General features: G+C 40.1%; 3 protein-coding genes and 2 non-coding genes across 7 annotated transcripts in view; 4 read left to right on the top strand and 1 right to left on the bottom strand.

Moving 5' to 3' along the window:
• The first annotated feature begins 112 nt into the window (after positions 1 to 112).
• gdf2 (growth differentiation factor 2) lies at positions 113 to 7,015 on the top strand. Its single transcript, XM_020083034.2, has 2 exons — positions 113 to 2,231; positions 3,434 to 7,015. Exons 1-2 carry the CDS (start codon positions 1,772 to 1,774, stop codon positions 4,351 to 4,353), a joined length of 1,380 nt encoding a protein of 459 aa, XP_019938593.2. The 5' UTR covers positions 113 to 1,771; the 3' UTR covers positions 4,354 to 7,015.
• A 1,959-nt stretch (positions 7,016 to 8,974) lies between these two features.
• On the top strand, positions 8,975 to 16,392 carry rbp3 (retinol binding protein 3). Of its 2 annotated transcripts, XM_069517953.1 has the most exons (5): positions 8,975 to 11,670; positions 14,158 to 14,469; positions 14,704 to 14,894; positions 15,077 to 15,219; positions 15,656 to 16,392. In XM_069517953.1, the coding sequence occupies exons 1-5, from the start codon at positions 9,001 to 9,003 to the stop codon at positions 15,979 to 15,981; spliced, it is 3,642 nt and encodes a 1,213-aa protein (XP_069374054.1). In that variant the 5' UTR covers positions 8,975 to 9,000; the 3' UTR covers positions 15,982 to 16,392. The 2 variants fall into 2 exon arrangements, with proteins under 2 accessions (XP_069374054.1, XP_019938589.2); XM_020083030.2 differs by lacking the exon at positions 8,975 to 11,670 and having other exon boundaries at positions 13,182 to 14,469.
• Positions 16,393 to 18,561: 2,169 nt separating this feature from the next.
• Positions 18,562 to 27,489, top strand: part of antxr1c (ANTXR cell adhesion molecule 1c) — a 34,262-nt gene continuing 25,334 nt past the window's right edge. The window contains exon 1 of one of the 2 annotated variants that reach the window (XM_020083614.2): positions 18,562 to 19,155. In XM_020083614.2, coding sequence (XP_019939173.2) covers positions 18,995 to 19,155 — 161 coding nt within the window. In that variant the 5' untranslated portion in view covers positions 18,562 to 18,994. The remainder of the gene's footprint in view (positions 19,156 to 27,489) is intronic. The other variant, XM_069517537.1, reaches the window with a different exon arrangement.
• trnar-ccu (transfer RNA arginine (anticodon CCU)) lies at positions 22,989 to 23,061 on the top strand. The gene has a single exon. It is a non-coding gene; the product is annotated as a tRNA-Arg (tRNA).
• On the bottom strand, positions 24,008 to 24,080 carry trnar-ccu (transfer RNA arginine (anticodon CCU)). Its single transcript has one exon. It is a non-coding gene; the product is annotated as a tRNA-Arg (tRNA).

The following is a 27,489-nucleotide window of genomic DNA, read 5'->3' as shown; positions in this document are numbered from 1 at the left end:
GTGTCGAGTGCCATGATTATGAGAGTTTTAATGTCATCTGGTCGATGACATAGACACTCAAACCTGCTTGCTGATTGGGTCCTTTCGGGTAACAACCCAGCCTTTCATATGACCCCCTTTTGTAAGAGGACAACAGGATGTTGCATGCCCACTGAACAGGAGCGGTCATGTGATATGGGTTTTCAGGCATGTTGGGGCACAGTCACACATATGCATATGTTTCAGTGGCCTCCCATTCACATGCAATCTGTGCAAGATGGAGGCGAATATATCATTTGGTTCCTTTGGCAAAGCAAATTGCAGCGTGGAGTTTAATTTTGGTGAACTTTGACCCAAAATATTTGCTGTGCATGTGTGACCAGGCTGTGGACGGAACTTAAAACTGATATGAAGCCAAATTGCTTGTGTGGACGGAGATTGTTTTAGTCATCAAACATCAAACCAAAATGAGTTGAATTGGTTTTTACTACATTTTCTTTATCCAGTAATGAATTCACCACAGTTTCACAACAGATCTTCCTTCGTCCACCTTTAATCTGGTTGTTCTCACACTGCATGTCTACATTATAAGCTGAATTCATGCCACTAAATACTGACTGACTCCATGAAAGCCTTATTATGAAATGTGGTGTGAACAACAGCAATTCCAAGAAAGACCCGACTCAGGCCAACGTCCCCAGACACGTTGGCTTGTGGTTCAGACTTAAAACCCCTTACAGAACCCAAGGGTTGAGTCCCACTATCCTGTCATCTGTATAGTGGTGAAGGTCACTACCTTCATGTCTTTGTATAGAACTTATTCAGCTCTTAAAGATTTCCTCAGTCAGCAAGAGCACAATCGACACTAAACTAACTAAATCTCTTGAAGTGCAGAAATAAACTTTGCATCTCGGTATCAAAAATATTATTTTCTTGTTTCAGTGGATAACTGACCTAAAGTACATATATGCCTAACAGCACACTGCAGTGGGCACCATGTTCTGTTCTATCACAGCTTCCAAACCTTTTTGAAGCACAAGAACGCTTAGTGATTTTTTCCAACAGTAAATTGCTATCTGTTTCAGGGACACTACCTGGCACCTACATCTACATGCTTATATTTCACCTCAAAATTTTTTTAACTCTGTGTAGTCAGTTTGTTGTTGTATTCTCCTTGTATCGGCATCATTTTCAGTTTAAGCCGTGGCCAACACAGCGCTTGGCTGCACTCACAACAATCAGCATTGCTCGGGTCAAAGTTCATGTTCAATGTGAACTTTCAGCACAAGTCCGCTCTGCTTCGGACTCCATGGAGACAAACTGGTTTGTGTAACTGGTGTCACAAGTGATGATGTTGGGAGAACAATGAAAATTCCACATTGTGACGTCTCTCTGGATCTGTCAAATTAATTATCTGCCTTATCGGTTTTATTAAAAGTGTGTGGTCTAGAATGTGCAGTGGATGAATGCAAAAAAACGGGGTGGATGAATATGGTGGTGAAGAATGCAGTGTTCAGTTTCTTTTTGTTTTCTTTTAAGCAATTTTGTTTCCGGTGGCCTCAAAGCTTAAACCCTCAAGCTGGGAAAAGGCATTTTATGGAAATGTCTGCTTGTCAGTAACCTCACAGTTTCCATTGCCTCCATCGTTATCACTTTTAAGTGTTTACAGTGTCTTCATTAGCAGCCAGCCCTCTAATGATAACAAGGTTTAAAAGAAGGCATCAATGACAGTGATAAGCATGGCCAAGCTACTATTTTGGTTGACACAAGTCCCCCTGTTTACACTGGGAGCATGGGAGTGGACATCAAGACGGTGGTGTCTTGCATGGGGGATCTCCATTTTCAGACCCTGCCACAGCAAAGTCTGTTTTCAAGCTGGGAAGAAGGTGAGGTTTGTGACAGCTCAGTGGCTCGGAAAGGATATAATTTCAAGATGCTGTTGCAGTTGTGTTTGAGTCTGGTGGTCTCTAGTGGCTCCTGTACCTGCAAACCTCTCAATAATGAAATCCAAAGCGACAACCCTGAGGGATTTTACTCTCAGCTGTCGGAGGGGGAAGACACTGACTTGAAGATGGAGAACCTGCTCGGAACCATGAAGGAGGGATTTTTGAGGAAACTCAACCTGTCGGATGTTCCTCAGGAGCACAGCAAAATCGACCCTCCTCAGTTCATGATGGAGCTGTACAATAAGTATGCCTCGGACAGCTCGGCTATCCCTCAGTCTGATGTCATACGAAGTTTCACTGTCCAGGGTATGTGATCAGTGTTTAACTCGTAAAGAAAGTAGTACAATCGTTTTCTGCCTAGTTGATGGGAGAGAGAAATTAATGGTTCCCAACCTTTTAGGCTTGTGACCTCCTGGTATTCAGAAATCTTTCAGATTTATCCCAACCTGTCACTACTGCTCTGAAGTCCTCCTAGATAATTTCTTTCATTGAATAGTTGCTCTACATCATGAGCCTTTTTGCTGCTGGCAAAGACCAAAATCCTTGAATATTTCGTGAAGAAATTGATCACTGAATACTGAAATGATGAAGCCAAGTGATGAATTTATATTAAGTTCATAATATAAATACGTTTTCCAAGCTTTCAGAAGATAAAAAGTTAAAGTTAAAGTTTCATTCTGTGACATTTCTTAGTCTTTGTTCTTTCATTTATCAGCAGGCTGTGTAGTTCCATTGTGCTGCTCTTAGTTTATTTCATGTTACAAATTGTAGTCAGAGGGTGGCAGTGTTGTGTAATAGGATGGCTACTCCGCCAAGACTTTATTGAGTGCATCTTGGTCTATTCTTCTTTTCATATTTGGGCCTGGCTGGAAAAGCAGGCCAGCATTTATGGCGCGAGTCAATGGTCGCCATTTTCTATGTGTAGTGTGCAATCCAGAGTGTCCAATGAGGAGTTATATAATCTGCAGTGAAGTCTATATCCCACTGCTGTTTTTTTATTTTTTATATGTTGTTCTCTGTATTGTTATATTTCTCTGTGGTATTTTATGTAATATATTATGTATGTTTTTATTATCTTAGGTTTTTTTTCTGTGTATGTACTGGCAAAATAAGGAAATAATAGGATTATAGAGATAAAGGAATCTTAACAACAGTTAAAACTTTCTGCCAAAAACAATTTTGATTTAATAAAAAATTAGCTAAACTGAAAAATTAATTTTGTACATTGTGAAAACCGTATCTAAGCACTGTGCCTAAAGTTTCCTTTCAGATTTAAGAGGATCTGACCATCCTTGGCTAATTCACTATAACGCTGAGTAGGAGAACCACTTAGTTTATTTTGAAAGAAAGGAAGATGTATAGCCAAAACAAACACCAAGGATACTGTTTATACTGATTTTTTTTCGAAGTTCAGTTCAATTTCAATGAATGTGACCTAATGATAAATAGTGTAAATGTCCACTGCTGATTGAGATAAGCCCTATAACCTCTTTGTATTTCTCTAACAGATATCACACTCTTGTTGACAAATGGCACAAAGTCAAAATACAGGCTGCAGTTCAATGACACCATACCCAACCACGAAAAGATCACTGCTGCTGAACTACAGCTTTTCTTCTTCCCGGATGCCAGGTCAAGGTTGACCTTCAACAGTTTTACGGCCACTGTCAAAGTCTATGAAGTGGAAGAGAATGATTTTACATCCAGGACTCAACTACTGGTTGGCAAAGAGGTTACAGGCTTGCAGAGTATGTGGACGACGTTTGATGTGACAGCAGCTATTCAGAGCTGGATCAAGTCAGGCAATGGAGCCACTGTTATTGATGTATTGGTGGACAGGAAGAGCTGTTGGGCTTCTGGTATTGGAGAGGAAGAAGCAGGCTGTTTAAATATGAGCGTGTCTGTTGGAGACAACACTTCAGCAGCTTTGATCGTTTTCTCAGATGACCTGGGTAGCAGGAGGAGGGAGAAAAAGAAGGAGCTTAAAGAGATGATCCTCCATGAAGAAGAAACCATCTTACACTCAGGCAATGACTGGCATAGAGGGGAGCAACTTCCAAATGCGATCTTGGATGCTCAGCTTCCACGGAGAAACAAGAGAAAGGCAGAGAGGGAGTACTGCCGGCGGACCTCGCTCAGGGTCAACTTTAAAGACATTGGCTGGGACAGTTGGATTGTGGCGCCTCCAGAATATGACGCCTTCGAATGTAGAGGGCTGTGCTACCACCCACTAACAGACGAATCAACCCCATCCAAACATGCCCTTATCCAGACATTGATCAACATTAGGGACCCCAAGAAGGCCAACATGGCGTGCTGTGTCCCCATCAAACTGGATCCCATCACAGTCATGTATCAGGAGAATGGACGTCTTACTATAAGATACCTGTATGAGGAGATGAAGGTGGCAGAGTGTGGCTGCAGGTAGTTGAAGAGGGTTGGTTGTTTGCTTTGGTGGTAGCACAGGTGATTGTAATAGTTCCAATGTCAGTCTGATGTTCACAGGTGATAAGTTGCGTAACCATTACCATGCCACACAATGGTCCACTTGAGGGAGCAAAGACCAGATCTAAGAATAAAGATTAATACCTCTTACAACCTTCCTATTTATCCCCATGCAACAGCATCACTGATATTCTTAAAAAATCAAATAAAAAAAGACCAATCCAATAATACTGCTCCAAATTGCACAAACTCATAAATATCTGTCCCCAAAATGAACAGTTTTTCATCAAGATACTTGAATTATTGCCTAAGCAATTGGTGTGATTGTCGAAAACACAATGTTAAAGAAAGTGGGGGAAAAAATCTTGCATCTGTGCCTATGTCCTACCCTGCCACCAGGTTTAGTGGAAGTTTGTTCCATAATTTGCGTAAACCTGCTGAAAAAACCTCCTTGGTGGTGGGTAAGACCTAGGTAATTACAATTCATCCATCGAGCAACATAAATGTAGTAACAACAACAATGAGGTGACAGACTACTGTCCCACCTCTCTGCCAATCACTGAACACAATGGATGAAGAGGTGTGCTTCTCCCTGACAGGGCTGAACTGTTGATTCTCTTCTCTGGATTATGGTTTGGTTTAGGTTTGTCGCTAGATTTGTTGCTCTTTTTTTTTTTTTTTTGAAAGACATTTGTTAAACAGATCAATTAATAGAAAATATTTGTGTGAATTTGTATTGAAAGTCCTGACTAATAGTGCAGTTTGATGACAAATTCAACTCCATCACTCAATCAGTCACTCATGGACATTTGGAGATGTGGAGCTGGACCTTGGCTGATCCAACCAAATAGAATTAAGGTCTCTAGCATTTACAGGCAATGCTTTTCCTTTAAATGTATTGTTGGCAAGAAGTTGAAAACTGGTGCAATGTCATAAATGCAGTGTAACATAAGAACTACCAACAGATCAGTTACCCTTATTTTTTTGTTTCATGTGTGTATTCCTGTGCTGAAATGGATCATAATCAGAACCTTCGACCTTTGCCCAAATTACTGTACGTCTTTTATAAATTTCACATGGTAATACTACCCGGCAGCGAACCAAAGGAAGCAGACATTGTTATGGATATTGTATATTTAATACTTATCGTATGTACATAAAAAGATTGTCCAATATCTTGTATTTTTATTTGTATTTTTGTATGTAAGAAATAATAAAACAAAATGCACATCCATTCGTAAAACAATGTTTGTTAAACAAATCATCTGATCAGTTGTTATTAATGGGATGATATTTTATAACAGGTGTGCTGACATGTATGTAAATCTGCATATTACTATTGAAAGTGTAATTTTTCGTTATTATATATTTTTTTCTGCAGTCTTGCAGTATTGCTGCTGTTGCTTCCACCACAAAAAGTTTTTGCCCTTCATTATTGCAAATGAAGGGCAGTTATGGCAAACACACGACTGCACAGTGTATTCATCTATATGATGCAAACGTTCCTTTAGTGAAAAATGTGCTGAATTTGACAAGATAACAGCTAAACAAAGAAGTTTCTGCCAAATCTATGATCAAAACCTGCCTCCCTCTCTGTGTTAGAGCTGCTGACTCTAAATAACTCAATCCATTTGGTTTAAAGGTTCACTGTTTGTCTTTTGATGTCTGAAATTTGTTTTAGGCTTTACAACCATTAAATTAATGATTATTATCCTTGGGGAAAATTCTGTGTCATTCATGTATGTATTAACTGTGTTATTCTATTTATATTATCTACACAGCTCATCCTGTATTTACTAAATTGTATCATTTTTGGCATGACTTGAAGTCTTTCTCTGTCAAATTCCTAACCCTTTAACATCCTGTAATAACTATCCAGGTTCTGTATCAAGTGCAAATACAAAGGAATTTCTAATAAGAGTAATAATAATAATAATAATAGCTTGCATTTATATAGTGCCTTTCACAAGACCCAAGGAGGCTTTACATATGTCTTTGAGTACAAAACAGAAGAGAAAAGAAAAAAGTAATTGTACAAAACACGATAGAAATAAGCAGGAGGGTGGAGCATTAACTGAGGTCAAAGGCCTTAGTGAAGAAGTGGTGCTTGAGAAGTTTTTTGAAGATGTTGAGAGATTCTGCGTCACGTATTTCGGCAGGGGGTGAGTTACAGCTTTCTGAGCGGAGTGTAGGGGTGGAGGAGGTCAGTTAAATATAGTGGGGCTAGGACGTGGAGGGATTTATAGGTTAGAAGGAGGATTTTGTATTTAATATGGGGGTTTATCGGGAGCCAGTGGAGATGAATGAGGGTCAGGATGATGTGCTGCCAGGGCTTAGTGTGGGTGAGAACCCTGGCAGCAGTGTTCTGTACATATTGGAGTTGTTTCAGGATGTTGTCAGGTACACCAGACAGGACTTCATTACAGTAGTCCAGGTGATCAAAGCACGAGTGAGGGTTTCTGCTATTTTCTGGCCCCATTTGACCCAAGAACACATTTGTATCTTCATTGCTTTTTATTGCATATTTTGCTGCATCTAAGTGCCACTAGAGAATCGAGTCAAGATGTTTTTAGTTTAATTATGTGTCTGAACTATCATCAGCCTGGAATTGTCTAACATATCAACTGTGCAAATAAAGACGGATGTGCAAGTTACCGCCAGATGTTTTTTTTTTTTTGGTTATTGTTATGTTTCTCCATGACAACACTTTGTATAAACATCCACATTTCTTACACAGTATAAGTGGTGAGATAGATTCTATCTTTGTCCTTATCTCAAGTGCATGTGGCAAGCCATTAATTCAATGCAGGACTACACAATGAAAATTAATACTATTTTCATCACTCTGTGCATACCTTACATTCTCTTTAACACAAACAATAGTGGCTGGCAATCGTAGGATAACACGATAAGACACATGGTCCATAATTATGAAAATATCACCATACAGCGATTCTGCGATAGATAACATATTGCAAGACAATCAAATAGCAATACATCACAATCCCTTTCACTGTCTAACTGAAGAACACAAAATACCCCTAAAGAAGAATAGTGCAGGATTTGTGTATTTATTCACTGAAATCAGTTACACAGACACAAACAGTGGTGAAACAATGCTTAAAATACACACTTGTCAATGTCATTGTGCCATAAATAAGTAAATAATGATATTTGGCATCAGTATACCTCAGGACAACAATATATTGCCATGTCCCACCCTCAATAAACAATAACAAAGTAAATCTAATTGACCAAAAAAACTGTTTTCATCAACAAAATATTTGTTTCTGGCTGCTAAATGCTCCATTATGGTGGTTGCTAACTGTATCTGTCTGTCGTTTAGTGCTATGCAGGTGGGTTACAGGACAAATGGGCTAAGTATTTTCCTAAGATGGCTACTATAGCTGTTCTTTGAATATGCTTACACAATGGTAAGGCAACTAAATGAGATTTTCTAAGTCTCTACCAGAGTTGTTGGATCCCTAGCTGCTCTTATATTTGACACATGATGACAAAGTGGTTCAGTGTTGCAAATGTCTTGATTCCTGGGAATTGCTGGAGAAGGGATTATATTTTGCAATGTATGAGGCGGTATTAAAAGTTAAGACACTAAGATAAGCTGAGCACCGTCTAGCATTTGGAGTCTGAGCTGCTAAAATGTGTAGATCAGGGTCATGCTCCGAAGGACTAATGTCATGTTCAAGCTCAATGTACTGACGTACTTCTTCAATAAACCGAGTTTGAATTACATAATAGCAAATGTTGTCAGCAGAGCATGTTATTCAAAACACTTTCCTTTTCACTCCAAATGAAAATGTTTCACTTTTGATTCAAAGTGTAAAACAAATGAGTCAGGAAAAACAATAGTGTAATACAGGGCAGTGGAAAGTAAGAAAGTAATTCAGTCCAGATCAAACCTTTCCAATGAACCTTTTGTTCCTATATTCATAATATAGGCAGGTTTACTCCCTATTCTGATCCTGCATGTGATTTAAAAAGGCTTTGCCACGTGTCCACAGAGTGTAATCATGTCGCTCATGGAACGACCCAGACATGACCCGCAAAGCTACCAATGGCACCGAAATCCACTACCAGAAGCTTTTATAACAGCGAAGGGAGAGAGAGTGAGAGGGAGGGGGAAAGAGCGTGAGAGATTCTGTAAATGCTTTTGCACCCATCCACCCACATTCGACATTTTTCTAATCAGTTAAATGCCCATGTTTTTTCCCTTAACAGAAATTTGAGGTGGTATCTTATAACAAATGGGAATTTGGATAATTAGACAGAATGTAATTGAAACACAAAGGAGACTGCACTGTAGTCTGGACAAAGTCAAAGAAACTGCATGATATTTAATTATTGTGTTTGTGTGGGAGAGGTGAGACACTATCTCCTCTTCAACAATTTCTATTGTGTCTGCCATTGTCTGCTGGCTGATGCACCACAGATAATACGATTAAAGGTTTATTCGGGACAAAAGCCTCTTATGATGATGTGGTTGTTGTCCAAAAAAGCCTACCACAATGATAATGTTCCCTCCTCCGAAAACCACCATTCTCCGACACAGACAAATGAGCTAACACACCCCAGTGAAAGCAAAGGCAGAGTAGTTCTCTTTCCATGAGTAATGATGAAGACTCAACACACACCACCACTGGTATTGATGCTTCTCTTAAGTACCCTCTCTGCCAACTCATCATTCCAGCCCGCCCTGGTGTTAGAAATGGCCAAGATTCTGCTGGAAAACTACTGCTTTCCAGAGAACCTGGTTGGGATGCAGGAGGCTATCCAACAAGCAATTAACAGCGGAGAAATCCTGCGGATTTCAGATAGGAAGACCCTTGCAGCTGTGCTCACAGTCGGAGTACAAGGAGCACTGAATGACCCACGGCTGACTGTGTCTTACGAGCCTAATTTCATCCCAGTGATGCCCCCGATACTGCCATCTCTCCCCAGAGAACAACTGATCCGGCTGGTGAGGAACTCTGTAAAGGTGGATATCCTGGAAAACAACATTGGCTATTTGCGGATGGATCGGATCATTGGGGAGGAGACTGCGTCAAAGCTTGGTTCCCTGCTGACGGACAACATCTGGGAAAAAGTTGCTCACACATCCTCTCTGATTTTTGATTTGAGGTATAGCACAGCTGGACAAATGTCTGGAGTTCCCTTTATAATCTCCTATTTCTCTGACCCTGAGCCCATCTTTCATATAGACACTGTGTATGACAGGCCCTCAAATACAACCACGGAGCTGTGGACCATGCCATCAATTAAGGGAGAGAGGTATGGAAAGGAGAAAGATGTGATTATTTTGATTAGCAAACGTACCATTGGGGCTGCTGAGGCAGTGGCATACACATTAAAAAACCTAAAGAGGGCTATCACCGTTGGAGAGCGATCTGCTGGTGGGTCAGTAAAAGTCAGAAAGATAAGGATTGGAGGATCAGAGTTCTACATAACAGTTCCTGTGGCAAGATCTTTCAGTCCAATCACAGGCCAGAGCTGGGAGGTCAGTGGCATTCCCCCAACAGTCAGCGTCATTGCAAAGGAAGCTGTCCCAAAAGCAAAGTCCCTTCTGGCTGTGAGGAGTACCATTCCACAAGTTGTTCAGAGCATCTCCAACATAATCAGGAAGTTGTATGCTTTCACAGATCGAGTCCCAGCTCTTCTTCAACATCTGCAAACTATGGACTTTTTCTTCGTCATATCTGAGGAAGATCTGGCAATCAGACTTAACCAGGACCTCCAGACTGTGTCAGAGGATCCACGACTGATCATCAAATACATGCAAGACAATGCTGCCATTGTAGAGGAGGACCCTGAGCTTTACAAAGTCCCTGAGGATTTAGAATTATTAAAAGCACTGATTGAGACAACGTTTAAAATTGAAATTCTCCAGGGCAATACTGGCTATTTACGCTTTGACAAGTTTGTTGAGTTTTCCCCACTGATTCAATTTGAGGAGTTCTTTGCTAAAAAGGTGTGGGAGCCCTTAAAAGACACCAGTAACCTGATTATTGACCTACGCTATAATACTGGTGGATGCACTACCTCTCTAGCTCTCATTCTGTCATATCTGTATGACACTTCCCAGAGGCATCACTTTTTCACAATATATGACCGAATTCAGAACACAACAACAGCACATAACTCCTACCCTCAAATTACAGGTCCCAGCTATGGATCCAAACGTGGGGTTTATGTGTTGACCAGCTACTACACAGCAAGTGTTGGTGAAGAGTTTGCTTATCTAATACAATCCCTTCATCGTGGCGCAGTCATTGGGGAAATTACATCTGGTACCCTAATGCACTCACAGATGTTTCAAATAGAAGGGACAGGCCTTGCCATCACTGTGCCTGTCATAAACTTTATTGACAACAATGGTGAATGCTGGCTGGGAGGTGGTGTGGTCCCTGATGCCATTGTACTGGCTGAGGAAGGTGTAGATCACTTTCATGAGGTTGCAGATTTTCATCAGGGGCTCAGGTCCCTAATGGAGGTAATTGGGGAACTGCTAGAAAAACACTATGCCATCCATGAAGTTGCCCTACAGGTCAGCAAGGTGCTGATGAGCAAATGGGCTGAGGGACTATACTGGTCAGTGGTAGATTTTGAATCTCTTGCATCTCAATTGACCTCAGACCTTCAAGAGGCTTCAGGTGATCACCGCCTCCATGTCTTCCATTGCGATGTTGAGCCTGAGACTGTTCATGACGTCGGAAAGATCCCCACAGCAGAGGAAGTGGGATACATAATTGACGCTTTGTTTAAAATTGAACTTTTGCCAGGTAACGTTGGCTATCTAAGATTTGACATGATGGCGGACATAGAGGTGTTAAAAGCCATTGGCACACAGCTAATAAAATTAGTGTGGAGTAATGTAGTAAACACAGATGCCCTCATAATTGACATGAGATACAACACTGGTGGTTATTCAGCAACAATTCCCCTTCTGTGCACCTATTTCTTCGACATAGAACCTCTGCAGCATCTTTACACCATCTTTGACCGCACCACGACCACCATGACAGAGGTCATGACATTGTCCCAGGTCAGGGGTCAACGGTATGGGTCCTCCAAGGATGTCTACATCCTCACCAGTCACATGACTGGGTCCGCAGCTGAAGTGTTTACTCGCACTATGAAGGACCTAAACAGGGCCACAATCATTGGAGAGCCAACCATTGGAGGGTCTCTATCAAGTGGAACGTATCAGATAGGGAACAGCACCTTGTACGCTTCCATTCCCAACCAGGTTGTTATGAGCGCCATCACTGGGAAAGTGTGGAGTGTTTCAGGGGTTGAGCCTCATGTTTTTGCCAAGGCAAGTAATGCTCTTCATGTAGCACAGAGACTAATAGAAGCAAAGCTTTTGAAGAAAGAAAATGGTAAATAGCTCATTGTGCTTTATTCTCATTTCCTAACAAATTCCTCAATCACTGACCATAGTCACAGCACACAAAACAGTCTTGTTCTGTATAATCTATCCCTGAGCTGCTTTTCCTGAAAATTAATTGGAGATTCGAGGTTATACCAGAAGAGATATTTGTGCTTTTAGAGATTTACAGTCACAGGGTATGCACTGTTTCAGATGCTTTTTCACAGGAATATCATCATGGAATATTATATATTATATATCAGATTAGTTTAACCATTTGTAGATTCAATATAAAATGTTGGTTCTTCACAAGCTGTATCTGCATTTATATTATTTCCACAAACCTGGCAGCTGTATGTATCCACATTTATTACAATAGTGTATATATCTTATTGGAGGAAGAAACTTACCTAACCTTAATCTACTCATCTACCAATGTATTATCACAACATCAATTTCTTCATAAAGGAAATTCTATTGCACTTTGCTATGTATATGATGTCTATATTATTTATTCAGTAAAGTTGCCTGTCTCTTCTGTTTAGTTATTTTTTCTGTGATTCCCTTTCATTACACATTAAATGCTTTGTTTTAGAAGGTGAATGTTCAGTTCTTTATAAATGAAAAATTATTTAATTATTATGTAAATGCGTGTTAATATGCTTAACATATGAACTTTTTGGGGTTGTTACATTATTTGTCATTCATTTGCCATTATTTTCTCTTTTGCTTTGCATTGTGTTTTTCAGCCTGCTTGAATCGATATCTGAGCTGTTCTGTTCTTTAACCACAAAACCAGCAGAGGGAGCAAGCATCAAACAAACCAAAACTAAATATTGCTGTTCTCATTCACACCACTTTTAAAAGTTGGCAACCAAACAACTACTGCAATGAACTGTATAACATTAAAAAAAATAAAGATTGTGGAAGTGGAATTTAACTATTTAAATATACTTTCAGTGCAGGAATTAAAAGGAGTGTTTCTTGTGTTGAATAACTCATTGAGCAGCTTGTGCTGAGTTATATGGTAATAACAGTTATTATAAATATTTTCTTGTTCTTTCATTCACAAGTATGACACAATACTCACATATTATACTGATATAATATTATGCATAAATGTACTGACACCAAAGGCTTGATAAGCAAACAGTTATTTACCCTAAAAGGATGAATACTTTCACCACCTCCTTTCTTTATAAATGTCTTTTACAGATATGGCCTATTTTCACAAACAAAGCTTTAAAGAGGTATTCAAAATACCTTGTGTAAATTTAAGTCTCACATCTTTGGCAACAAACTTTTGTTTCTTCCTGGCTAAGTTGTTATTGCCTTGCAGAAGCACTCAGGATAATACGATTAGAGGTTTATTGTGGGCTAAATCCTCTTATGAGTTTGTTAACAGAAACCTTGCAGCCAAAATAATGCCATTTGACAAAGAACCTCTTCGAGGAAGGAGGTCTGGCTCTTCGGCAGCCATTCCCATTTACTTTATTCAACTACACTAAACTGACAAAAATGGCAAGGGCCATCTTTCTGGTGGCATCTCTTTTAGTTATAGGAAATGTTTTTTTTACCCATGCTGCATTTACCCCAAGCCTTATTGTTGATATAGCAAAGATCATCATGGACAATTACTGCTCGCCAGAGAAGCTGACAGGGATGAAGGAGGCAATTGAAACAGCCAACAGCAACACGGAGGTTCTCAACATCCCAGATGCCGAAACCTTGGCTAATGTCCTCAGCTCTGGAGTCCAGACCACAGTCAGTGACCCACGTCTGAAGGTCTCCTACGAGCAAAACTATGTCCCTGCTGTTCCCCCGAAGATGCCTCCTTTGCCTCCCGAGCAGCTCATTGCCGTCCTTCAGACCTCTATCAAGCTTGACATCCTGGAGGGCAACACTGGCTACTTGAGGATTGACCACATCCTTGGGGAAGAGGTCGCTGAAAAAATTGGCTCCTTGCTCCTAGATCTGGTCTGGAATAAAATCCTGCCAACTTCATCTCTCATCTTCGACTTACGCTACACTAGCAGCGGGGACGTCTCCGGAATCCCCTACATTGTGTCTTACTTCACCAAAGCCGAGCCTGTGGTCCACATTGACAGTGTATATGACCGTCCGTCAAACACCACCACTAAGCTGTTCACTATGTCTACACTGTTGGGAGAGAGATACGGTGTTACCAAACCCCTCATTATCCTCACTAGCAAAAACACCAAGGGCATTGCGGAGGATGTAGCCTACTGCCTCAAGAACCTGAAGAGGGCCACCATTGTAGGTGAGAAGACCTCAGGGGGCTCTGTGAAAGTCGATAAAATCAAAGTTGGTGAAACTGACTTCTACGTTACCGTGCCATCTGCAAAGTCCATCAATCCCATCACTGGCTCCACTTGGGAGGTTGCTGGTGTGACCCCTGATGTGGAGGTCAATGCTGAAGACGCCCTCGCTACTGCAATCAAAATCGTCAACCTCCGGGCTAAAGTTCCATCCATCATTGAGGGATCAGCATCCCTGATTGCTGCCAACTATGCCTTTGAGGCTATTGGGGCTAGTGTTGCAGAAAAGTTAAAAGGGCTCCAGGCAAACGGAGAGTACGGCATGGTTGTCTCCAAGGACGGTCTGGAGACTAAGCTGTCTGCTGACCTCATGACCCTTTCTGGGGACAAGAGCCTGAAAACCACCAGCAATACCCCAGCTCTTCCACCTATGGTAGGACCCTTGTTCATGAGATAGGAGAGATTTTTGGTTTAGAAAATAATTATTATTGTCAACTTAACAAATACATATTTTAAATTGTAGTTGCTTTGTTAAGGTGTTCTTTTCCACTTATTGAGCTTACTAGAAAGGATAAAAATACTGTAATAGAATTGAATAAATATAAATATTTTTTAGAAAAACATGCTCCAGATTATAGCTCTACTTTCTGCTTGTCTTTCTTGCCAGGATTATTCACCCGAGATGTTCATTGAGCTGATCAAAGTCTCCTTCCACACCGACATATTTGAGAACAACATCGGCTACCTGCGTTTTGATATGTTTGGAGACTTTGAGGAGGTCAAAGCTATCGCCCAAATTATCGTTGAGCATGTGTGGAACAAGGTTGTCAACACTAATGCCATGATCGTCGACCTGAGGTTTGTTGTTCCACTCACAGAGCTTCTGCTCCATGCTAATCAGCCCATGACTAAATTTATGTTTTACTACTTAGTTACTCAACTTTATTAGTGCCTGCATCAATGAAAAGTTTACAGAGGTTCATTTTAATTTTTATCAAGAATCTAGGCTCCCTATGACTGTACTTTACCTGTACTTGCAGGAACAACCTCGGTGGCCCAACAACAGCCATCGCTGGTTTCTGTTCTTACTTCTTTGATGCCGACAAGCAGATTGTGCTGGACAAGCTGTACGACAGAAGTTCCGGCACTACCACAGAGCTTCTCTCCTTGTCTGATCTCACTGGTAATTCATTTTCGAGTCATTGTATTGTACATAATGATTCCTGTTAGCTACAAGCTACTAGCAGGGGAAATCTGTAATCACTAAAGAGTAAGTTAAATCAATCAGGAAATGAAAACATAATTATACCGGGTTAAAGTTAGTTTGGGCTTAAATTCATCAGGTGGCCAGAAGCACAACTCTAAGAAAACCTTTGCCTTTTACCAGCTGGCTGTGTATAATAGCAAATGTTTGTCATAAGCAGTTGGCATAAGTGTTGATAGAATATTTCTGTGGCTCTCAGCTAGGACCATAGAAGCATCGTATTTTTTATTTGTGTTTAGGAATCACTCCACAGTCATATTCAATTAAACCCTTTTCACAACCTACAAATCACTTCTCTACTTCATCAACCTCACATTATAACCTCTCTCTACTTTCACCTCATCCACCACCTTAGGCACAAGGTATGGCTCAAAGAAGAGCCTGATCATCCTGACCAGCAAAGCGACTGCCGGCGCCGCTGAGGAGTTCGTGTACATCATGAAAAGGCTTGGCCGCGCTATGATCATTGGAGAGACCACTGCTGGTGCCTCCCACCCACCAAAGACCTTCCAGGTTGGTGAGAGTGACATCTTCCTCAGTATCCCCACTGTCCACTCTGACACTACTGCCGGGCCAGCATGGGAGGGAGCTGGCATCGCCCCTCACATACCCGTCCCAGCTGACGCTGCCCTCGAGACCGCAAAGGGCATCTTCAACAAGCACTTTGGAGAGCAGAAGTAAACCATGCCCTGAACCGGGGTTTCAACAGTCACTTTTGCTTTGGCAGCCAAATGGTTTCAAGATTTAGACTAAGAAGTAAAGAATGTAGACTAAGTACAATGAATGTGTTATGCTATTCAATTTCTCATAAGCTTTGTTAGCCTGTTTGAAAAAATAGCACAAAGATTGATCAGTATTTACTAAAGTTGCAATATCAAGACAACTTTCAAAAATGTAATTCTTGAGAAGTCATGCAAAACAGAAGAAACAAGTCAAGTAAACACACAAAATTGTTTATCTTTTCTGGTGAGAAAAGCATATTTGCTAAATGCTGTATATCTGTAATGCAATGAATGTCGTGCCATGTGGACTGTGGTGGTTTCAGATTCGATGTTGAGACACAATAAACAAAGACAATTCAAATACAAAAAAGTTATGTTGTTTGTTGTTTGTAAGTTGTTATGATTTACCGACTATAAATGCACCTTAAACTTCACTTACAATTACATGATGGCTGTTCCTTTTCTAATTTCATACAGGATCACATAATCATAACAAAACTGTTACAACACCATGAGCCAACAGCTGGAATGTGAGAATTAAACATTTCTCTTCATTATGCTGCTAAATGATAACATCAGTTCACTTAGGATGTAAAAAAAAATGTAAACAGAGAGACAGACCAGAATGTTTTTGCTGGATACTGTTGTTTCTGTGATGCATTTGGGGTAGTAAAGTCTGGATGACACATTGTTCATCCATCCATTACGACAGCTGACATAGGGACAACTACAGACAGTTTAGTCTACAATACACTACATGTCATTGGACTGTAGTTACATGACGTTGGTAGTCTGGTCGTGATATCTTCTTGTATATTTTGTCTGTTTTGTGTATATGTATTTGTTTGTATTTTGTGTTTACTTGAATAAAAGAAAGAATAGTAGTAAGTACTTAAGGGCACTAGTACAACAGAAACCAAAAGATTTGCAACTACACTGAAATGAAAAACATCAATGATCTATTGAGTCAGTGAGAAGAAACTGTTTTTCGAGGGACCACAAACACTGGCTTATTTATCATTGTATATGATTATATACAGTGGTTGGAGGGTTACTTGTGTTATGAATGAGTATATAAATGCATGTAAATGAATATGAGTGGACATGAGGCGTAGGAGTTTGGCTCTGGCAGGCAATTGACTTTCATTTGAAGGATTACACGGGATCTGTTTAGTGTGGGATAAGTGAGTTCACATCAGAATGAGACTTTAAACAGGGGCCAAAGGGTTAAGGGACATTGTAAGTGTGGACCGCTGCTGTGGCACTTAATCTGTATATCTGCTTGATTTGTTTAGAAGTAGCAGAAAAGCGTTTTACAGTTCGATGAGATTAGTATTTACCAATGGAGTGACTCTGGAGGAGGAATAAAAAAAGGGCAACTTAGTTCTGGCTATGATTAATGAAAAAGGCAGAGTGGTGTTTAAAACACACTAACAACAAAAGCAACTCCAGCTGTCACTTCATTTAAAGCCATAGTCGTGTGAAACGTTTGCTTTGAAATGCACTAAAGCTCTGATATGGATGAAAGTACAGAAAACACAGTGAAGCTTTGAAGCAGGTCATATATACGAGCTGATACTTGATACTTCTCACAACATCACAATGAGTATTCACAAGTTTAAAAGAGGGTTGTTCTGAAGACAGAGCTATTCCCTCAGAGAAAAAGACAAGCAGGGCCTTCATCCAGTCAGAGGCAATTCTTGTTGAAAGCGGGTGCTGCCCATTTCCGTTAGAAGCTAATGTTGTTGTGTTTTATTGATTGTTGCTGTGTTTTGATTTGTTGTCTTTTTGTTATTGTGTTTTTTTCATTTGCTGTCGTGTTTTTTGATTATTTATGGTGTTTTTTTCATTGTTGATGTGTTCTGATTTGCTGTGGTTTTTGAATTGTTGTCGTTTTATGTTTTTTGTTGTGTATTCAAAATTATTCATGTGTTTTCTGACTCGCTTTTGTGTTTCCTTATTTGCTGTTGTGTTTTTTTGTTTTGTGATCTGCTAGTGTGTCATTTGATTTGTTATTGTGTTTGTTGATTTGTAGTTGCTCTGATTTGCAGTTTTAGTGCCTTGATGTTGTGTGTTATGGATTTGTTGTGCATTTTGAATTGTTGATGTTTTTTGATTTGTTGCGCATTTGGTTTCGTTGTAGATTTGAATTTCTGTTGTTATATTACGTGTTCACTGACTCGCTCCTGTGTTTTCTTATTCATATTATTTGTTCTGTTGTTGTGTTTTTTATGTTCCTTTTTTAATTGTTTGATTTATTTTGTTATCTCTCTATCATTTTCTAATATGAAGTTGTTTTCTGATAACTTTTCTTTACATCTTTTTTTATTTGTTCTTGTTTGAGCCTCTGTGCCTCCTTCGTAGGTCACATCTATAAAACTGCAGATAAACACCATGTGTTTAAAGTGAAAAGACAGCTGTATTGGGGCTCAGCAGTGTGAAACAGGGGCAGTGATGTATTCATCCCAAACTTCTCCAGTGTGCCACGTGAGGGCGGCGCATGGGGGGATGTTGACCCATTTTCATTTCCTCTTTCTCACTCTCCTCTCTCTCCTTCCTCCTCAGGATGAAACATGAAACCTGGTCCATTTGAGCCAAGTCTGTCCCCTGGGCTCCCAGCTCCTCCAAATCTGCCCTCAGTCACTTTCTCTTGGCTTTTTCCCTCACACTTAAAAACAGCGTTGACACTTTGTCAGGGAGACACTCCTTTATTTTCTCTTTGGATGTGTTTGTGCGAACAGTGGATTGTGACCCATCTGAAACTGTGTGTCTCTTTTGTTCTGGGCTGTGATGCGGTGTCACTGGTTGTAAACTGAGCAACGAGAAGAAGAAGCACCGCCTGCAGCTTTTGTCTTTGTCGCATCTCCTCACTGTCTCTGGGATGTAAGAACTCACTAAACTCACTTTTTATTTTTCTTTCTTTTGTTTGACACAAAGGAACTTACTTTTTTTTTCCCTCCCGAGGAGAAACTATGGCGAGACTTGCGTCGAATATGCGTCTTGTTGTGTTTTTGATGGGATTATTTTTGCTGTGTTCTCCATCGGGAGGTGAGCCGGAGCCGCAGCAGGAGGAGGAGGAGGAGGAGGAGAGCTCCTGTCAGGGAGCATTTGACCTCTATTTCGTCCTCGATAAGTAAGTGGACACAATTTAATGTTCATGATCATGCACAACTCGGACACCAGCGGGTTACAGAGGCTTCCCCTGTGAAAGAAGTTAACAAAACACTGCGAACTATCAAACCAGCAGCCACGTTTACCTCGCAAGTTAAAGTTAAAGCTCGTTATTCGGTCTTTATTTGAATTGGAAGACAAAATGGCTGGTTCATGTTTTGGGGTAAAACATTTTTCAGCTTCTAACGTGATTGTTTAAATGCAGTGAGGTTGATTAGCATCTGTGCAGATGTGCTGACGTCATAAAGGAAGCTGACTCGCAGAGCACACTTTGCTGAACAAGCAAAAAATGAGGAGCCACTGGTTGGATGCAAGTAGCTCATAAACAATATCGATAATTATCGCAATGTGATTTTCATCGATAACAATAGATTAAAGGTAACATCTGTATCAATATATCATCGTGCATAAGATCTACCTCAGATTTATAAGATGCTTTGCTGTTTATCAAGTCTTTGTCATTCTCTGCACATAAAGAAGAGTTTTAAACCACAGGAGCAAATCTGTTGGATTGTAGGGCTGGTAAATAAAAACAAGCAATATCAATAATCATTGCAACATAATTCTCATCAATCAACAGCTTCATTATTTATAGATATAATGCTTATGCATCTTTCAAGCTCAGTGAGGATGTTGAAAACATCACTGATCGATTTATTAAATTGATTTGCTTCCACAAGAGAAAATGTGAAAGTATAAAATATAATACAACAATATAAAATCGTAAAACTTCATTAAAATACAATCTGAGACCTAAATAATGTTTGCTGACAAATGTTTTCATGTCAAGGTAAGTGTAGGAGGAAGTAAACTGTATTTGTCATTATGTATGTATATCAGTACGAAACTGATCCATCTGGTTCTCAAAAATCAAAACCCCATCTTCCTCTTTTCTCAATCTCGAGTAAAGAAAAAACATTCAGTTTTTCCAAAGAAATGGGACTTCTTCACTGAAGGGACTTTTTTTCTTTCCAGCTCTTTACTTAGTGACCGCTCACCGTGCGCTCGCTCATTTCCACTCCCTGTACGCCCACATTGGAAAAATGTTGTGGTTATGTGACATCTTAGTGCTGGACTTCAGCAGCTGGGCTTAGGCTGCCGGGGAGAAGATAAAATGTAAGAGAAACTTCTGCAGGGCCTGTTATTTCCCCAGTGCATTTACAGTATATCTTATATTCAATATCATATTCAAACTGCCTGTTTTTAAACTTTAGATTATTTGCCTTGAATTTAAAGTATATTGTTGTATCAGCTCCTCTCATTCCTCCTCCTGCATTTATGGAGCAATACCAGGAATTGGGAGGTGGAACAAGAAAGGACGGGAAGCAACAACATTAATGGGAAATGTGGTCTTAATTTGGCGGTGGTAAAAATGTTGTGCACAGCACCTTTAAAAGTTTTGTGGCCTGATTAGAAGTTTTATGCATATTCGAAAAATGAGTGACTCGTACAACAGCTTTAATGTTATTGGTTGTCGGGCCAAAGGGTTGTTTTCACTGATGGGCCCTCAATTAGGATTCTACATGACATGTTCAAGAGCAGAGTGTGATTATGACATCAAGCCAACATGTTGATTTTGCAAAGCTGTCGTGCTGCTGTGAAAACTCCAATAGGATATCATAATGTGAAATGTGAAAATGAGGTTGTATACACATCTACATAGTGCAACTTAAGTTGGGAAATGTTGCACGGTCCTTAGATTTTTGCTTATATGACCTTATTCAGGTTATTGTAATGATAGAATGCTATTTACATGGCAGTGTCTTATTCAGCCTAACAACTAAATCTAATATCAGATATAAAGATAATCACTGTAAAATCGTTGCTTTACCCACTGAACTTAAACAGAACCTGTGTAATGTTTCCTTCTCGCCATTCAATTCCTTTGTCGAAAAGGGACTCAAACATGGTGGGACTGCAGCCCAGATGTGAAAGGCTGCTTTTGACTTGTGCTCAATGTGGTAAACACTGACACATGCTGCAAATAAGGAAACTAATTATATTTTTTTAGTGTCTGATGCTATTGTTAGCTCTCCTGTGAGCTCTGGTGCCCACTCTGAGGGTGACTAACAAGGTTCAGATATTAGTTGTGGACTTCAAACAGAGCGAAGCTCATTAGAGACCAACTCCAGCCGCCCCTCTACCCCATCCCTCAGGCCTGTGCTGGTTTTATGAGACACATTCTGAACTCTATTGATCCATATAGAAGGCGTAAAGATCAATGTGAGGAGGTTGTAGCAGGCGGAGAAGCAGAGAACACAGGATACTAAAATGTTGAAAGGCTTAAACCAGCCTTTCATGTCCATAACTTTGGGGAATTTTTGAACCTTAAGCTGACTTAAGCTAAACTTAAAATTTCTATATTTCTATTTACTTAACACAAAACACACAGCAGAGGTTCTGCCAACTTGCACCAAAGAGTTTGTGCGATAGCGACCAGATACACACGCTTCACCAAGTCAATCCAAGCTGTTAATCATGGCATTTTGCCCCATTTTTATAGCATCAAATAACTAATCAAAACCCAACTTACCAGAAACCTAAGCACTTGAACATACTGTACATCAGTGTGACAAGAACTACCTAAAATGACAGCTAGTCAATCTCACCCATCTTTGGAAAAAATATCTTTGAGAAAATTTTATTTGATGTATATTTGGACTTTTTTGTTTTGTATATGTGCCACCTGCTAACGTGGAGGAGACGATGTTCATGACCTATTATGTAGCCAGCCACAAGGGGGGCAATCAAGACTGTAATATCAATCCAAAGAAAATTAAAACATCCTTTAGCCATTATGCTCCTGTGTCCACCACTGGAATCAGATGCCCTTGCAGATAACATATGGTTTTAATGCATCAGTTTTATGATACTTTTTCTGTCTTAAATTGGTTTTACATTTGTTTTTTTGTTTTTATTCTGTTTTTTATTAAACCTGTATTTTTTTAGTTTTATTTAATTTTAACATGATAAGAGGCCTTATGATTAAACATGCCTTGCCTCAGAATGGGTGACTTGCTTTGGGCACTGTGTAGATGGTCTTAACTTTTACAGTTAGGAGGAGAGTTAACTGCTGAGTTGGCTCATAAACTTGACTCCAGAGACATTTATTGCAAACTCAGGCAGATGATGTCACGTCATGACTCAAGCATGTAGGACAGTGATCTCTGAGACATACAGGCGGCTGCAGTCTGAAGCATATAGAGGGTAGTGACGGAAGGTTGCCAGGTTGAATCTGGGACAGCTGTTACTGAGCTTGGAAAATATGGGATTTAGCAAGACATTATCCCTAACTGCGAAGTGGTGTGTGTAACTTAAATTGTTTATGATATATACATAATGGAAAGCAGGGTTGTTCCATTACAAGCTAGACATTGTAGGCAGAGATATGTCAACAATGATGTGACAGAAGTAAAATGTTGAAACCAGCTCTTGCGAACAGGAGATTGATAAAACATCTGGTGGTCAAAATGAAAAGACACAATATAATAAATGCAACGATACAACTTTGTAGATTTTAGGAGAAGAGCATGAAAATAAAAGTTTAAAAATAATGTGTGAATTATATAAAATGTAGGAACATATGGACCAGAGTCACACCTTGCCACCAGCTGTTTACCTGACATCCTATTTCTGTGTTGTGTTGGGTATATGGCTGTAATTAGATGCACTGAGAAATTAACTGGTTTCACTTCTGTAACAGTGACAAGAAGACAAAACAGTCATTCTGTTAGCAGTGGTGCTGTGGGTAAATCTCACAATTTGGATTTTTGGGCTATGATTTCTATATTATGTGCCCCAGTGGCCTAATGGATAAGGCACTGGCCTCCTAAGCCAGGGATTGTGGGTTCGAGTCCCATCTGGGGTGTTAATCAGCAGAGTGGCGCAGCGGAAGCGTGCTGGGCCCATAACCCAGAGGTCGATAGATCGAAACTATCCTCTGCTATTTTGTATGGAATTTGCCCTATGGGGGATCAATAGAAGTACATCTTACATCACAAGTAATCTACATCAATCAATATAGTTTAGACCGTTATCATGCTATGCTAATTGGTCACCTGTCACAGCATTTAAACTGCTCTACCTGTTTGTATATGTCTAATATATATTTCTCAAACATCATTATTGTTTAACAGTCTTCCTCCAGGATTTAACATTAGCATACGGACCATATAAACACATCCAAAACCACTCCTCTTGTGCCAGGTTCCATATTTAAAAGCAAAATGTTGCCCGCCTGCTGAGAATCAGCGTATGAAAACATCCTGGTATGTACACACATAACAAAATAGGGCAATCTATTTTAGGGTTATGGTTCCAGTATACATCAACTCTGAAATTTATACAAAATTCCTGAATTGTGCAGCTGTCATGTGTCAGTGTGTAGTCCAAGTTGGAAAAGCAGCTGTTAGAGTTTGGCTGTATGTACATGTCTACAGCAGTCCATTGGTCTGTTTGTTGGTCAGTTCACCACTTTGGTCTAGACTGAAATATTATTTGATTATATTATTATTTGATGGATTACAACACCTCTTTGCTGATCCTGACTCTTCCTCTATTACCAGTATTTGGTTAAACAAACTGCTTTAGCACAAGCTATGGCCCATAGTTAACACTAATTATAGTTACCAATTAGCATAGCATGATAACGGTCTAAACTATATTGATTGATGTAGATTACTTGTGATGTAAGATGTACTTCTATTGATCCCCCATAGGGCAAATTCCATACAAAATAGCAGAGGATAGTTTCGATCTATCGACCTCTGGGTTATGGGCCCAGCACGCTTCCGCTGCGCCACTCTGCTGATTAACACCCCAGATGGGACTCGAACCCACAATCCCTGGCTTAGGAGGCCAGTGCCTTATCCATTAGGCCACTGGGGCACATAATATAGAAATCATAGCCCAAAAATCCAAATTGTGAGATTTACCCACAGCACCACTGCTAACAGAATGACTGTTTTGTCTTCTTGTCACTGTTACAGAAGTGAAACCAGTTAATTTCTCAGTGCATCTAATTACAGCCATATACCCAACACAACACAGAAATAGGATGTCAGGTAAACAGCTGGTGGCAAGGTGTGACTCTGGTCCATATGTTCCTACATTTTATATAATTCACACATTATTTTTAAACTTTTATTTTCATGCTCTTCTCCTAAAATCTACAAAGTTGTTACAGAAGTGAAACCAGTTAATTTCTCAGTGTGAAATCAATTACTTTAAGTTTCAGTGTGTAAGATTTAGATGAAAGGGATCTTTTGGCACAAATTGAATATAAAATAATCCTCATGATGTTTTCACTAGTGTGTTTCATCAAAATGTTATGAATTGTAGTTTTCTTTGTATTTAAACACTTTATATTTACACGTGAGGGGTCCTCTCTACAGAGGCCGCCATGTTATTTACAGTAGTGCAGACTGGACAAACTAAACACCTTTTTATGACAACTGAAGACTTCTACAGGTTCTATGTCATGTTTGGAAGGGGAGGGTGAGGCAAGGGGTATTCAGCTGCTACATGCAATTTCACCACTAGATGTCACTAAATTCTACACACTGTACCTTTAAATACAGATGTCAGAATATTTTCACACAGCCATGTAGTCCTGCAAGCTGTTTTCTCCTTTTTCCATTTCTGCCTATGTCTCATCTTTTTGCCATTCTTTCCCCCAAGCCCTTTCCATTCATCTCTCTTTTCAGCAGATTTCCAGCAGACCTACATTACTCTACTTGTAGTTAATGCAGTTTCTAGATGGTGACATACACTGTTCTCACACTAAAGTATTGAGCTGCTATTAATAATAATAATCTGTATGTCAAACGCTATGATTTCTGTCTTGTCTTTACTTTGGAGATCATGTTTTTATTGTTGTTGATGCAATCATAAGTTAGGACTCTGGTTGGGCGTTCGGCCATGAAGCCTGAATCCAGGCAAGTCAGCGAAAAAACCTGAACTGCAGCTGCAGTCCATAAATACTAAGATATGTCTGGCTGTGGAATGACAGGCACTGAGTGTTTTGTAATTTGGCGTTTCACAGGGTGTTTCTTTGGTATTTTCAGTAGTAGTGTCTTGTTACATGATATAAGTCCTTCAGGCAAGTAATTCTAACTGTAATCCAAGCCTTCGCATAATATTTGATATATGACTCTGCCTCAATCAACAGAAAAAGTGCATTATAAATGACATATTTAAATGATCAGAGAAAGACTTTAGTAGAAAAATCAGTATCATTGGATACACATCTTAAATGCCTCTTCACCATTTAGTTATCCAGTAGTTTTTTTCAAACAATTCCTCTCGGGTTTGGAATGGACGCACAGCATTAGCTCAGAAATCATGCAATAAAGACTTTGAATTTTGCAATGGCTGTAAAAGTAGTTAGTGGTTTTAAACAAACAAATCCTTGTGCCCAGTCAGTTAAATTGGAGCACCATCATTGGATACAGGACATGTTGGTGAGGACTGGGGGTAGACCCAGCTGTAATGGTAGACAGCCTTAGCAGAGTTTGGATTTATTTTCTTCCCTTCCTTCGACACTTTGAACCGTGAGAACAAAGCTGAGAGCAGCTAAATCTTTAGGCCAACAGAGCTTTTTCCCACATGCCGTCATCCCAGTGCCCTCGGGGACAGAAGTGTCTGCTGGGTACTTGAGAGTGGACGAAGAAACTAAACAGATTTAAAACATCTCAAATTGGCTGCTTTAGGGTCCTATATTTGAGGCGTCAAATGAAGGAACCTTAATCAATATTAAAGACTGAGCCAAGGTTGTGGGCTCTTAAACAAAAACAATAGCTGAAAGATTATTGTTTGGTCCTTTTCCTGTAGCTTTCCTTTAGATTCAAAGTCTTTCAAACAGCTGTAAACACTGGCAGATTAACAGTTTTGCTGATCAATGCCATGGACCCAGTTGAAATAAGTAAAAAAAGATAAATACCGCAGAGGGATTTCAGCAGTAGTGCACTCCTTGTTTTGCTCGTCAGCTGGTGTTGGTGCGTGAGAAAGGATGTTTTGACCCGTTTGCCACAGACCTGGCCAATTTTTCATCCACTCATGGCCATGTTTCCTCTGGCAGACAAGACAGAAAATAAAGCCAACATATTCTTCACATTATCTCACTCCTACTCAGCTACATTTACTGTAATCTCAACGATAAGGCACTTTGTCTTTCCCATGCTCCTTCCCTTCATCCTTCCTTTTGTTCTCTTTGGATTCTCCTAACGTGGATGGCAGAGAGCCAGACACATGCTTTTCATCTTGCTGGCCTGGCTTTGACAAGTTGCAATGACACAAATTCAAACGGTTGTCGGGTGCAATCACTCCGCCTGCACCTCATAACAACCTTCACCTCTCATAACCTTTATTCTCTGTGTCTCAGACATCAGAGCTCAGCTCAGAGTAATAAAATTAGATCAAACAATTGAGGAGGGAAAAAAGGGCAACGCATAAAATAGTTTCATCAAGAATCATAGAATAAAATGACCCACTTCCTCTCCCAGTAGTGTTTGAACAGGTGAGTGAAACTGCAAGCTAGGTTTCGGTCCCACGACTGGACCCACCTCAAACAACCCTAAGTTTTCCAAGGCAAACAAGAGCTGTGGTGGTTCAGAAACAAAGATAAGCAGCTGAAAACCAAAGGTGGGAGTCCTCAGATTCACCCTGATGTTAAATAAATAGTCAAAAATGATCCCCACACCTCTACATAACTGTTCGCCCCAGTTAAGTTTTACCAGACGTAATGTTCTTTTTCCCCTCCACTGTTGCTGTATTGGAACAATCTGCAAGAGAAACTGGCTCCTGCAGTTCCTTCAGGTCAGAGGCTGTTTCTCTGTGTCTGCCTGTGCAATTCTCGTGTGACCATTTCTGTTGATGCTGCACATTCAAAGCTAAACACCCCTCCAACCCTTCACCTCAAGCTTTTTTTGTTTTGGGAGAGTTTTTTGTTTAGCTTGTAAGGTCTTGTCCTTTTAATCTGCTCCATCAGCCTCACAGGAATGTGAAAGCCTTCATGTGGGGAACAAGTTGTGTCATCAGAACAACAGTAAATCTAAGAAAAATTGGGCATAAGACGTTAAGTTGACCAGTATTTGTATCGGTCCAAGCTAGATGGGGGGGAAAATTGAAGCTTACATAACATGTATATGTTATTGTGGATGCTTTGCTGGATGTTCCAGCATGGGTGGCCCATGGGAACCCAAACCTGATCCTCAAGCTTTGGCAGTTTTGGTGCAATGGTCCAATTAATTTCTACATTATGCCTACTTCCTTTGTACCAGCTTGCCTTCAGCTCGGG

This window comes from Paralichthys olivaceus, chromosome 21 (genome assembly GCF_024713975.1).
Source record: "Paralichthys olivaceus isolate ysfri-2021 chromosome 21, ASM2471397v2, whole genome shotgun sequence".
Lineage (NCBI taxonomy): Eukaryota > Metazoa > Chordata > Actinopteri > Pleuronectiformes > Paralichthyidae > Paralichthys > Paralichthys olivaceus.
This window is presented reverse-complemented; position numbering and strand designations above follow the sequence as displayed.